This window comes from Macrosteles quadrilineatus, unplaced genomic scaffold (genome assembly GCF_028750875.1).
Source record: "Macrosteles quadrilineatus isolate MER2022 unplaced genomic scaffold, UCM_ALF_1.0 Scaffold_4__1_contigs__length_99947679, whole genome shotgun sequence".
NCBI lineage: Eukaryota > Metazoa > Arthropoda > Insecta > Hemiptera > Cicadellidae > Macrosteles > Macrosteles quadrilineatus.
This window is the reverse complement of record NW_026542597.1, coordinates 59,678,346-59,692,934: the sequence shown is the minus strand read 5'-3', so window position 1 is coordinate 59,692,934 and position 14,589 is coordinate 59,678,346. Positions and strand designations below refer to the sequence as shown.

At 36.6% G+C, this 14,589-nt stretch overlaps 1 protein-coding gene across 4 annotated transcripts in view; it reads right to left on the bottom strand.

Moving 5' to 3' along the window:
- Positions 1-14,589, bottom strand: part of LOC128991620 (spectrin alpha chain-like) — a 48,716-nt gene that overhangs the window by 11,844 nt on the left and 22,283 nt on the right. For 2 of the 4 annotated variants that reach the window (XM_054414662.1, XM_054414663.1), the window contains exons 18-31: positions 14,025-14,252; positions 13,505-13,639; positions 13,092-13,352; positions 12,338-12,529; positions 11,509-11,745; positions 10,724-10,848; positions 9,862-10,018; positions 7,377-7,418; positions 4,574-4,722; positions 3,686-3,881; positions 2,909-3,157; positions 1,976-2,125; positions 801-1,056; positions 198-393 (exon numbers count right to left, since the gene is read on the bottom strand). In XM_054414662.1, coding sequence (XP_054270637.1) covers positions 198-393; positions 801-1,056; positions 1,976-2,125; positions 2,909-3,157; positions 3,686-3,881; positions 4,574-4,722; positions 7,377-7,418; positions 9,862-10,018; positions 10,724-10,848; positions 11,509-11,745; positions 12,338-12,529; positions 13,092-13,352; positions 13,505-13,639; positions 14,025-14,252 — 2,573 coding nt within the window. The remainder of the gene's footprint in view (positions 1-197; positions 394-800; positions 1,057-1,975; positions 2,126-2,908; positions 3,158-3,685; positions 3,882-4,573; positions 4,723-7,376; positions 7,419-9,861; positions 10,019-10,723; positions 10,849-11,508; positions 11,746-12,337; positions 12,530-13,091; positions 13,353-13,504; positions 13,640-14,024; positions 14,253-14,589) is intronic. The other 2 variants (XM_054414664.1, XM_054414665.1) reach the window with 1 other exon arrangement.

Genomic DNA, 14,589 nt, shown 5'->3' with positions numbered 1-14,589 from the left:
TGTTTTAGGGAACTTCAACAACTAAACAGTCTAATAATTAGGAATGATAGCATAAGGAAATTATTAAGGAATGAATCAGTCTTAAGACAATATGATAGCAGACCTGGAAGTTCACTCAGGTTACATAAAACCAATGAATTATACTGCCTTAGTCAAACTTTAAAATAAAAAAAAAAAACTGTTACAAATGAACTAACTTGATCCAAGACTCCTCATCAGCGATGTCTCGGAAGAACTGATGCAGTGTGTTGGCCTCATTGAGCCGAGCCTGTCTATGAGCCGCAAGGTTCTTGATGCGTTCGTATCGCTCGTTGATCGATTGTCGCTTTTCTTGGATGCTCGCTGTGTCAAACTGTCCGCTCTCAATCAGTGAGTCGGCTTGGGAGTTCATGTCTAAGAAAATATCCGTAATGTTAGTATAAATAAGATTGCGAATTGGGGAATATAATAAGAAACTGAATGGCCTTAAAAGAGGGAATTTTGGGGGGGGTGGTTATTTGAATGAGAACTTTCTGGGAGGAAGTGTACAATTGGCATATGCACCTCTCAATACATGTTGGAGGTGGTTCTTAGTGAAAGAAAACTTTACATTTTTCAGATTCGAGGATTCTTAAAGAAATTGTCAAGTATGAGGTTTTGGGGAATATCAATTAAAAAAATACGTGATAATGGAATGTTTGGTTCTATAGTCAAAGGATGAATTCAGAATTCCTTTCATTAACACGCTATAGTATCCTAGATTCTCCAAAAACCTCTATCCATGTATTTCAAGATGATGTACAAGAATGTGTTGTGCGTACCCTTGATCCTCTCCTCGTGAGCGTGTATGTCGGCCTCTACCAGCTGGTGTTTCTTGTTGAGGTTCTGCACAGAGGCCAAGTCCTTGCCAGAGTCCTCGGAGGTGAGTAGACTCTCCACCTCACCCAGCCAGAAGTCCAGGTCCTTGACTGCAGCCACGTAAGTGCGCTGCTTGTTGGCCTCCTTCAGCTTCAGAGACTTCTCCGTCGTCTTCTGTGTCAGGAACTCCCACTGGTCGGCGATGGATGCTAGACGAGCCTGTGCACCAATCACGGTTAGAACTAACCCTTCACACCATATTAAGAGTTGTAATCAAGGTTTTGAAAGAAAGAGCAGGTTGAATTTCAACGGCGAGCTTTGCTTAATAGATAGACAAAATATTCAATAGGTTCAAAATAGATATAAGTTTAACAAAAATATTCATTTACGGTCACAGAACATTTGTTCAATCGCAGAGAGGGAGGGGATATGCTGCAAAATATCAATGATCACAAAATATTTTATATTTATAAATTTTTAAATATATTATTAAGTAATTATTTTTGAATAGTTATAGAAGAATAAATTGGTTTATCATATTAGCAATCATATGTTTTATGTGTTTAGAGTTCTCAAAAATGTCCAACTTTTACGACTTAAAACAATGGTACTGACAACTTGTCACATGTAACACATAACGACATTCAAGTTTTATTGTACATTTATCTAGTTTTATTGTACATTTACCTTGACTATAATTAGATCTGAATACCATAACATAAATTCCTCTTCTGAGGTGTTTATGGATAAATATGGGTAAACACAGTTAATTTCTAAAACAATACATAATTAGTATTGTTCTACAAGTAAGCAAAATGAAAATACCCCCACTGCAGCAGACCTGCAGACTAAGTAAACAAATTTTATAAAAAAAATTCATCAAATCGGATCATTCCTTCTCGAGTTATCGTGCTACGAATATAAATATCTATGAGTTTTAACAGATTGTGTTTTCGGCCTCTGGGATCTTCAAAACTAAAAAGTTGGTCCCAAATAGAGATCTTAACGAGAGTCCTAGGCCTATGGTAATAGCTTATTCCCTAAAAGGGAAAGTCGCTAAAATTGAACATGCTCTTGTTCAGATAACAGCAGTCGCCTACACCTTTATCTAGATGCTAACAGTATTCTATCATCCTACCTGGACGGCCTCCTCTGAGCCAGCACACTGGTGTTTGTCAATGAGGTTCTGTCCCATGGCCAGCACACTCTGTATACGGTCAGCATTGGCTGCCAACTCTGCCTCAAATGCTTGGTGCTTCTGGTGCTTGGACTGAATATTGGCTGGGTCCTGTAAACATTAATTACCTCACTGTATCACTGCAGTCATCACAAAAAGAATATATAAAAATATCTTCTGTTCACACAAAGCTCATAATTGACAAAACTATAATATCCTACGTCTAATACTCACTAATGGTGCAGAGACATAGGTCCCTCACAAAGTAACAGAGAAAAAGTTGATAACTTTTGAAAGTTTAAGTTTTAAGGAACGTGTTTAGACAAACTAGAGAAAACTGACGATTTATTAAGCACAACAGGGAATTAATAACTAAGAGATCTGTAAGAAGTGTAACCTTTATGATATAGTAGCTGAAGCATAAGATTTTTTTTAAGAGGTTGACGGCCTCTTTTAACCTTGCATTTGCCCGTCCACATAGTCTACAGATCTGTGCGTGGAACATATCCAGCAAAGCAAGGGGTGAGCCGGTACAGTACAAAGGTGAACTGTACTGATAAAAGTTAGTGGCAGTGACCAGGATCCAAACCCACGACACTTCTGCCTTGGGCCCGAAGTCCGCGACGCTACCGACTGAGCCACCGACTCACCATTGAGGTGGATTGGACATGTGATCAGAGGAATGGTTGGGGCTTTCGGAAAACAAGTGTGAGGTGAAAACCTGGACGGGAGGAGACCTTTAAGATGTCCAAAGAAGAGTTGGAACGACAAAGAGAGATGGATGAGCAAATGCTGGGGACCGAAAGTTGAGACAGATTGTCGGTGAAACCAATACCAAACCACCTTGGGGATAAATGGCCGTTGACCAACAACAGCTAAAGCATGTAAACTCACCTTGTAGCTCTCCTCAGTGGCTAGCTGCAGTTTCTCTGCAATCCAGTTCTCCATCTCGTCAGCGTCTCGGCTGAACTGCTGCAGTGTCTGAGACTCTCCCAGGCGCGACCGCTTCTCTATCAGCGCCTCCTTGAGGTGGCGCCACCTGTCCAGCACCTGTCTCCGCTTCTCGTCTATCGGCTTGGCTGCGTAATGCTCAGCCGCCATCAGCTGGTCAGCCAGAGTCTGCAGAGCAGCGATCTTCTCCTCCTGTAAAAGTCAATGGTTGAACAATTTCCAAAGTACAAAATATTGTATTATTTTTTTTATCTATATGATTTTCTTTCTCAGGAGTAATTGGAGTGTCTATTAGCAAACAAAATTTAAAAGAATGTTTACTGGTATTTTAATATTACAAACAATACATAATCTGTGGATACAACATGAAGTTCTCGTACTAAATTTTTTTGAATTTTCAGATACAATTTGTTTTGCCATCCAAGTTATTACAAATGGCAAAAATTTTTGTTCGGGAATTCAGAAATGTAAAACAAAACTGAACCATACATGATATTCCTGTATAGTTGTATATACTCATATATTTGGATATTCCTCGTTTTCTACATTGGGAAAAACGTGTTGGACACAGATAACCATAATTAAACAAAAACACAATATTAAATTCATTACCAAAAATAAATTTTTGAAACAAGATTTAAACAATTATGGACTAAAAACCAAGAAAACCCCATTCAAAGCTAACTCTTGGGTGATTTTAGATACTAAAGATACACCTACATGAGCGTTGATCGCTTTGTCAAAGTCCTCGTGTTTCTTGATGAGGGCCTCGACATTGTCCCCCTTGGAGTCTACCTCCTCGGCAGCCAGGAAGGCCTCTCGCGCAGACATCCAGTTCTCAGCCTGCTCACAGTCACGGTAGAACAGCTGTAGCTCTAGGCACTGGTCTAACTGCATGCGTCGTGCAATCCATGCCCTGCAACAGGGGTGAAACTTCATAAACAGGAGAATTTATTATGTTGTTAATTAAATGCTGATACAACTCCTGGATCATTGGTACATGTTGAATGAACTTGTAATTATCTGCACAAGATAATCTTCAGACTACTCAACAACTAATTATAGCACAAATAAGTTGCTAATTTCAGTCTGCAAATAGACTTATCATAACATTTTTGTCATCTTCTTTTAGAGACCACTGATTTTCGTGTTATACACTAAATAAACAATATCCAGCTAAATAACTTACAAATTTAAATATGTATTCTCTTAGAGCCTGAAAATGGCACCACATTTTGGTTGCAACTATTACCGCCAGATGAAATTTGACAAATAAACAAGCAGGCCTATACCAGAATCGTATTGAACATCACCATATATTGTTCTTGCCATCATCTCTCATAATCACGGCAACACAATGATCATTGTGACACCTCGATAATTTCCTGTGATTGCAGCATCTTAGCTTAGAGTAAAAGAGAAAAATAGTTAATACCTACTGTATTTATTTCTTTGAACACAAAGTGTTTGTGTTGTTTATTTTTACTGCTTTAGCTAAATTCTAGCTTTGTTTTATCTTAATTGCTTTTTAGAATCAAGATGATCGAATGAGAGGTGACAAGGCTTCACCAACCTCAAAAATTTGGGAAATTAGTTGTGCCAACTCACTTTTCTAACTCCTGCCGAGCCTCAGCCATGCTCTCGAGTTTCTCCTGTATTTCAACACTGGCGTAGTGGCCAGACTGCAGTAGCTGCTGTCCAAACAGGTCGAAGGCCTGGAATGTTCCAGAACGAGCGTCGATCTCCGTTCTGTGTTCCTGCAACATTAACCACAATCGTCAAACTCCCAAGAGGTAAAGGATCTGAGATGACTTGCCATTTGTAGGGGTAGTAGTATAGCGTTGAAGCAAATATCAAATCCACGAAGAAATTCCACTCAAAGAAATATTTGAAATTTAGATCTAATTGGATGACTCATGTATACACCTTACATATATTATTTATACTTTTAAGGTGGAAAACTTCAGGAATTCTTGATTTTTCTTATCCAAACAGAGATCTTCAGACACAATCTTGATTGCAGAAATGAGTAAATGATAACAGGAGATTTTAACATATTGCCGTGATGGTTATGGTGTGAAGAGGTTTAAACATCTAGTAAATAACAGTGAAAACCAATTTTAACAGTAGATTGTATATTGTATATAAATACAAATTTTACTTGAACTCCAAATTTAATATTTTAGTATTTGAATTCAAATTTTGAAATTGAAATCATCATCTTTAAGATAGCATTTGATACATTGAGAAGGAAGTACAGGCCAAAAGTTTCGGCCAAGCCAACAAAAACGGTACTTTTATTAAATCTTTTTTTGTGATACAGTATTTTTTAACCAGCACTCTGGAAAGGGGTTTGACAAAATATTTTTCTGTTATCTCCAACACCAGATGGCAATACACCATAAAAAGGCATGGTTGTGAAGTGAAATGTAAGTAAGCGTGTTTTCGGTCCATCGCTTTATTAGGGGTCTGTCAGACAAGACATAAATTGTCACCTTGTTTTATGTTTGCTCCAGATGAACGTTAACATTTATGTTTTAATATTTATAAATCAACATGTGTATGTGAACATGTGACTTTAATTTGTGATACAAAAAAAACTTGGTTAGTTAAACTATTTTGGCATACTATTTACTTAGAAATATAAATTGTTATTTGTTACTTATTAATTTGTCAGCAATATAGAAAGTAGAGGAGATTATTTCAACACTACAATTTATCTTTTTATTTAACAAGCAAACATTAATTAAAGTTGGTTAAAAAGTGATGCTAATGCTAATATAGACTATAATAATACATTACTTCCCTAAAATAAAAATAAGAATCTACTTAAATTATACACACAAAGGAACCAATTAAATTTTGTAACTATATTACTTTACATCATATTGGTTGGTTGAAAATTTAACCAACATAATTTCTAGTTTAGATTTTAATTTAGAGAAGCCTCAATGTTATAGAGAGGATATTTAAATTGTAGGATAAGGCTCAATTTATAGTGATGTATTTTGGTGTAAAACATTATAATTTTGTTCACAGTAAAAAACTTGACACAGTCTGTGATTTTAGGAAAAATAGATGCACTGTATTCATTTGTTGACAATATTTAGTCCAAACAAATGATAACCTTTGAAACATATCTGGCCATTGATTATCAATAATTTGTTTTTGTTTATAATGTTTACAATAATGTTTAGTAAACATTTAATAATTATTATTAATTGTTTACTGACTGAGTAAATGTATTTCCTAGCTTTATGTTACTTGTTTTCACCAGCCATTTTATCATTATTTAATGTGTGTGCTCACAACAAATCGTTTAACCCTCTGTCAGTTGCACGGCATCATTTTGATACAAGAAGCAGCCTTTTCGGCCACAATTTTTTCGTGCGAGTATCAATCACTGTCCCCGACTAATGGGCACCCCCTTCCCTAGCCCGAACCAGCCAGTGATGAACTTGACCTTGTCCAGCCAAAGAACTTTTTTTGGTTGTATAGATTTGACACAGTGCGACCATACCCCGTTAAAAATCTGTATGTATCAATTTGATACAGTGTGACTTATATTTATTTGTTTGTTTAAGTATCATTTTGATTCAGTGCGACCATGGATGCTATCTTTTTAACATGTATAGTCTAAACAAAGAAATATTATAATTCAGACACTGATAGTGATCAAGCAAATTAAAAAAAAAAATAGTTTGTCACTGTTTCCGAGCATTTATCCTTATTATTTATAATGAAACTTGTATCAAAATGATACAGTACGTCCGTTCCTGTTTTATGGACAATAACTAAAAAAGCATTGCCATACAAAAAACAAAAAACATTTTTTATGGTAAAGAATTAAATTAGATCCTTGATTAATATTCCAAATACAATATACTTAGTCATAGAATATTTAAAAATATTAACAGTCAAATCAATCATTGCAATGACATGAAAACGATAGGTAAATTTATCTGTATCAATTATATTCAGTGTGACACCCTTCTGGTAATTATTTCGGTACAACCGACGGAGGGATAATAATGTGAACATAACATGAAAATGTTTAGTTTAAAGACAGTCTGAGGATGTAAGTATTACAACAACATAAACTGTCCAAATTAGAAAAGAATAAATAAGACCTTAGAGATTATGTTTTGAGCCACTTGATAGAATAAATTTCATTGGGATACAAACAAATAAAAATTGTTATTAAACCGAATCCCTAAATTAGAAGAAAAAAATCCCTTCCTCAATTTAAGTGAAGCATAGTTAGTTTTACAATTTACAAATCTTACAATTGACATTCTAAAACGTCCACTTATAATGTCCTCTGGTTACAGACACACAACTGACGAACAACAGGTAAAGCGGTAAAAGCGTTATTCTGTTAAGACACAGCCGCATGACACTCGTCAATTACCTGGGCCAACCCATAGTGAGCGTCAATCTCAGCTCGATGGTTCTACAACACAACACCAGTCACAGGGTGTTCAGGGTGCGGACGACACGAGTCAGCTGTCCCGACGTTTGCCAACACACCACTCATTGATTGAGACTTTGATGATTTGTGGGTGGCAAATTTTAAGGGGGGCAAAACTTGGGGAGAATAGCTTAAAGAGTTGGTTGGTAGACAACCACAAACATTATTTTATTTCTTTAAGTGTAAAGGGGTGGTGGAATGAAAAAACAAAGGGTTATCCTTGGCAAAAGAAATAGTAGGGAAGAAAAACAAAATGGATTGTGGAAATATTGGGGTTATATTATTAAGGAACTGAATTGTAATTCATTAGGCCTACAGCCTTACAGGGTAAGCCTACACCAAAGAGTGTTATTCTGTGTAAAGATTTGTGCATCTGAGTAACCTAATCCAACCTTCTGAAACAAATTCTCTTCTTGTACCAGTGAGTATGAGAGGAAAAATAAATATTTAAATTTAGATGTGTGATAGAAGACAAAACCTAGGCCTTCATATTACTTAATAACGTAAAATTTGGTGGTTGACAGAAAATTTGAGAAAAGCTCAGTTGGTGATTTCGCCAAGAATGTATGATTCTAAAGAACATAGATTGTATGCTTTCATCCATCTTCAAAACATGATTGTGTATACAATAGGTTGTGTGTGTGAAGGTATCTAGCAGACTAGAATAAGTAAATTTTCAAAATTCAAATTTTACTTCCAAAAAGTTGTCATTGTACTAGCTTCTTAATGTTGTTGTTATCATTTTTTTTATGTAGCATTAGCATAAAAGAAATTTTCTCCAATTAGTTAAGGATCCTGTTTTAACGAATAAATGCTAATACGTTTTTCATTCCAGTTTGAGTTTTAAGATTAAAACCAGTGAACAGATGTTGGCAAACCTCGAGATGAAATACAGACTCTCTGTTTAAATACCTCACCAATCCCACACAAAACATCAGGGTTTCCAAAGTGTTTTGTTTTTGAAAATACATTATCAAAAAACCTTTTCTTCATTATGCATTTTTCCTTACATCATTTTTCCTTAGATCAATACAAAATATGAACATAACCTTTTAGGGTATTAAAATTTATTATTATATACAAACTTATTCCATTAGGGCCCTACATTACTCACAAATTAATCAAGTATTCTTTAAAGTCTTTCACACAATGAAATTTTGACCAGTGGAAACCCTGATAACAAGCATCAGTGTTTTTAGAAGTTATATTTAGTTATTTCAGAAGCTATTATTAAATTACAGTGTTTAGCAGTGGATGTTGGTTCTCACAAACTGATAAAATCTTTTACGTGCCACTGTCAAAAAATTAGTCAGTGTAGCAAAAACTTTAAAAATAGGTAGGCTACAATCAATTTTTCATCACGTAAAATATTCAGTGTATGAATAACTCTTTAGGTCCAACTATGTTGTTAAGTACACAAATTATTGTGTTATACTTATTCTAGTGAAAAATCACTTCACAGCTTTGTTATTAAATTTATTATTGGTTAAGTCACTTAAGGAACCCAAAAGATGTGTAAAACCATTTAGTATATTTACAGATTTGTAAAAATAGGGGGTGGGGTTTATATTGTGAAGTGGTTTTTTGAATGTGCTACTTTAAGAACCAATTAAAAGTAGCACGAGAAATTAACCTGTAAAAACTTAAATAAACTTAAATTGAATCAAAATTGAAAATAAAGTTGAAATGTGTTTAAGTCAAGTATTTCTTCATGTTTTGTCTTCTATTATGTAACATGAGCACTGTGGCCTAAGATTTAAATATTGTCATTGCAATAGCAGAACATAGGAAAGAGTAAATCATGGAACAAGAAACACTCAAACTAAACAATACACACACAAATTAGAATATTTCACCTCCACAAAACAGCACTTTGAACCAAAGAAGTTTTGAGTGAGAAAAAGATGCCTTCGAATCCATTGGTAACCAGGATATGTTATTGGTACAATTTAGACGAAACGCTGCCAGGAACAGTGAAATATCCTATTCATTGTGTATAATGACACAATAGAACCTCGCTAGCTCTTTGTGGACTCAGAAAATCCAATTTGAATGAAACTAGTAAATAAACACACCACAGTCTAGTATGTACAACCATTAGTAGAAACAATGCTGAGTTTATCAGGTAGAAAAGGAATATGGTACATAAGGTTCATCGAAGAAAGAGGATGTGTAAACAGTGACCTCCTCTCCCCCAACCACCCTGCCAAACCATATACTGACTTGTCATTCCTGTGTGAGGCCAAAATGACCCTATTTCCGTCTTAACTCATTTGGACCGTCCTTAGAAGTCGGATTAAACATAATTTGAAGCCAACAAGGTGTGTTCACTTTCTTCCAGTGACTGCAGAGTTAGTGAGGTTCTATTGTAGTGAACAATAGTGTTTTTATCCCAACAACAATATGGTGATGGTGGTGGTATTACCTGGTGTCGCTCCAGCAGCGCCTCAGCTCCGGTCACATCACTGGCCAGCTCATCACTGCTCACCAGACCCATCATGCTGTTGATCCAGCTCATCAGATCACGGTAGTCACTGAGGAAACGCTGCAAGTCGTATGAGTCTAGCAGCTTCTCCTTGCGGCTGTGCGCAAAATAAAGTGTTAACATAGTGGGTACTGGCACAAGAAACATGAATTACACAATTAATTATGCGAATTACTACAATTTGTCACATTATTATTATTTTAGGTTAGTGTAGTGACTCATTTTCACATGAAGAACAAATAGGCTAGTTAAGCCTATGGATGGGCAGTGGGTACTGTTTGTTGGTTGATTAACTACTAAATTGTTCTTCAAATTTAAATTCACGGCAAATATGTACACATTCACAATGTAAGCCAGTAACAGTTAACAAACCAGTCCACTAGGATACTTAAGAAATAGGAAATAAAATTGAAGAATGTGATGGATAAAAGGTTTCATTTTTATTTGATACAAATGAACAACACAGATATATAACTTTATAGCTATAATATAGTATTTAGATTAATACAACACACCCTACGTTTCTTAAGCTTCTGAATTCCAACCATAATTCTTTCAGAAACGAGCTTTTTTGGAGCTACAAGTTTCTTTACTTTCTTTACTTTGATAAATTATATTTGATTGATATTTATGGTCCGAAGTTTAGACTCCTTGACACTATGATGTTAGTTGTTCCCAGTTTAAAATTGTAGTTTTAATGTAACTGTTTCAGCTTTCACCCCATTATCAAATACCATAATTGCAAGAAACATTACTGTGCGTTATTGCTTTGTCGATGTTTATAAATGCTAATAGCACATACCTGTTAGCCTTGGCAGTGAGAGCGGTCCACTCCTCGTTGATCTCACGCTGTTTGGCGTACGTCTGTTCTGCAGTCTCAGGGTGGGTTTGCATCAGACGGTTGGCAGTCTCGTCCAGTTGACGAATCTGTTCGTGTTCGATTAATTATTTAAAACATCTACACTGTTATGGTTCTGGGGTTTTGGGTTTGTAACAGTAAAACAAGTTTTGTATGACATGCAAGAACTGAACCGTAAACAAATTGCACAGCAAGATGTTTAGCATTTTATGTTTACCAGAGTTGCTCATGTTTACCAGTGGTGTTAATCTTTGATAGAGAGCTGAATACCACTGGTCCAGTAATGGTTATTGCCTGTGATTATCTTAAAGTACTTCCATACAAGCCGGACTACGTGGGCCCTCCACAACAGTTAGGCCACACAATATTAAGCTTAATAGGGATTGCCCATTTACAGGATTCGAGCCGGCACATCTAGAAAGGCCTCAATAATACACTCATCAGTGCAACACCTTTAGCCAACTGATCTGACATGGCTACCGTCCATACAATTACTGATTGTTATACACACTTTTGAATCATGGCAAACTGAAAGGACGATTTATTACGAAGCATATTCTATGCCACATTAATTATTTAAGTATTAGAATCTGGGAGAAAAATATAATTGTTACATTAGCACACTCTGTCATTGGTTAAGTCAACTATGTTATTTTGTATTGAAAACTTGGCTTCCTCTGGTCCATATGGATGGAAAGTCTACCTGAGTATAATAAGTCAACACCTACCTTGTCTCCAAGCGCCGCCAAGTCTCTCTCCAGCCCCTCGTGTTTGCGCTGCAGCGCCTGCACAGTGCGCAGGTCCTTGCCCAAGTCGTCGTTGTTGAGTGCTTCGTCCTTCTCCTGTATCCAGTCCTTGGTCTCGTCCACATCTCGGTGGAACCGCTGCACCTCGTGAGCCGAGCCCAGCTGTGTGGCTCGCTCCTGAGTCAGCTGTTGCAGTGACGTCCACTTCTCGTTCAGGTCCTGCATAAATACATTAGTTTTAGCATAAAGGAAGCAATCCGGAGGAAAATAACGTATAGCATTTTATATTAATTACTTATCTGATTAGAATGCATTAGATCAAATTTATTTTAGAGTATCAAACACTATTACAGAATCCTCCATCCACGAAAAGATCTATTATGGTGGGAGCGATTAAAAGCCGTAACGTTGGACTTGTACACATTTTGAAAAAAAAAAAAACTACCTAATTCAGTAGTAAAAACCACATTGTGAAAGTCCCTGAAGGCAGAAAACAGTTTGAATACCCAAAGCTAGAGGGATATGAGAAAGTTGGGGTTCAAAAAGGAAGGATGCTTTTTGGTCCAAAGCTGAAGACTATAAATTAAAGAGTAATTTAAACAAGTTTATTGAAACCTATGTATTGTTTTGTGTAAATTTACTAGTTTAGTCATCAATCCAATTTCCTACAAAAGGTTGTGAGTGAGTAAGGTTTTGCAGCTATTTAGGTGTTTCATTATACTTATACCAAAGAGTATTTTTCATACAATTCTGGTTCATAGTCTGGGTAGTAGATCAACTGACAATGCTAGTTACATGTTGTATCCCTCACCTGTAGTTGTGTCTGTATCTTGAGAGCAGCCTCCGTCTGTCCGAGACTCATCAGCTGCATCGCAATCTCGTTCATCTCAGCCAGACGAACCTCGTTGGCCTTCAGGTCTGACTGGAAGTCATCGAACTTCTTCTGCATCACTTCCACCTGCTCCAAGTCCTCACCCACATCTTGCACTTGGGCATGATTCTCCTACGACAGAATTCTAAGTTACCACACATATTTGTGTATAGAGGTGGAGTTGCTATGGGACTGAGTGTGGCATTATATTTGAAAGTAAACTCATTTAAGCAAAAAGTACAAATACGTTAAGGAAAATTTTTTTTGAATAAAAAACAAGGTATTTGGCCTAATAGATTTTTATATCAAGGGCAGGTCAAATAAAGCCACTGTAGCCTTTTACAGCAAGCAAAATAGTCACTGGGGTCTATAAGGTGGGGTATGTTTCAATTCAACAGAAAAATTTTTGTTCAAAAGAAAAAAATACAATGGCTTCAGAAAACACCACTTATAGGATTTAAGGAGACCATTTTCATTCAGGATCAAGTAAGATTTCAAAAGCAGATTTTGCAACTTGGACAATTTATCCATCAGCACCCGAAGACAGTGGCAAGAAGGACCAGCCTGTTGTAGCTGAAGAGGAAATTTGTATACATTATACCATCCTAGATTTTCTAAAAATTGCCGTCTTACAAAATAAATTTATATCAACTTCCACTATACTTTTAAGCAGCAAGAATGTTATTTATCATACCTTGTCCTTAATCCAGGTGGACAACTCAGCGGCCTCTCTGACAAGCACATAAGCTCGCACAGTCTCGTTGAGTTTGTTCTGTCGTTCACGAGCCAGTGAGAGCAGCTGGTCGTACTGGGACTCTATCTGGTTCTGACGCGCTGCAATGGAGCTGCTATCAGCCAAGTTCTGCTGAGAAGCAGTCAAGCTGGCCTCGATCTTCTTGACGTAAGCGGCTGGGACAAAACCTTGACGGTCGTTGACCTCCACCTTCCACCAATCCTGGACAACCAAACCAAACAGATTATATTTTGAACTTTAAAAATCTCTTTTCTTGCCACTTTTTTTAAGTACACTTAATGTCCACAAAGTCTCTTACAGTGTTACTGTACTATTTTAAATGTTTGTTATCAATGAACATATTGTCTGTTCACCTTGTTGTTAGAGTTGAGGAGTGTAAGTACATCTCCCTTCTTCATGGACACTTCCCGAGGTGACTTCTCAGTGTAGTCATACAAAGCCACAACACATTCCTTGCCTGTCACGTCAATCACTGGTGTCTCTTGTTGCTGCAAAACGACAGATACATATAGGTTTATCAATTAGATACCCTATAGCTTAAAGAAAAAAAATTCTTTATTTGAATACTAGAACTCCAGAAGGTTAACTAAGGTTGCATTGTTTAAAAAACAGCAACTAATACTTAAATAGTATTAAACAATTTTAAGGCACCTTTTAGACTAAATCGCCTTCAGAGGAAGTAAACAAATTAAGCCATGAAAGCCCTTATTCACTTGTAAACCCCCCAATCACTTGTGACCCAATAAAAGCTGGGAAACAAAATACCCAACCTCACCATGCTACTGATCAACCTATTATTGAATACCGGAATGAGCTCCTCTAGACTTGACATCATATTTGAGTTGCAACAACACATCCTACTACAATACTCACCCTGCATGCCTGGGCTGTCTCCCGCAGCGCCTGTATGGTGTTGCCGAACGCCTCCAGGTCACTGACCAGAGCTTCGTGTTTCTTCAGCAAAGCCTCACTTGAGTCCTCGTCCTTCCCGTAGTCCTGGTTCAGCACCAGCGGCTCCTTCTCTTTGATCCAGGACTCAGCCTCGTTGGCATCAGCAAAGTACTGGTGCGCCTGAAGTGAGTCTTCCAAATCTGCTTTCCTCTGCAATTTTCACGTTTTTATTAAAAAATCTGGGTAAAGAGTTTTAAAAGCAGTGGATAATTTAAACACAGTTTATTAGTTATAAGACTATTTTCTAATTGATTTAAAAACTCATAACACAAATTTTAAATGCTAATCAACGCTAGGTAGTTGTGTTGAATTTTGTGTCAGCTCTGTCTTTGATCTTGTGGATTGTGTATGTAGGAATCCCTTTATTTTCTGTTTATGTAACTGCTAAATGTCCGATACAAAGTGGCAACAAGAAAAAATTTAACTGAATTGTAGTAGGCTAGATGTAATTAAAAAAAGGCATTTTGAAGTTCTAAAAAAAACTAAA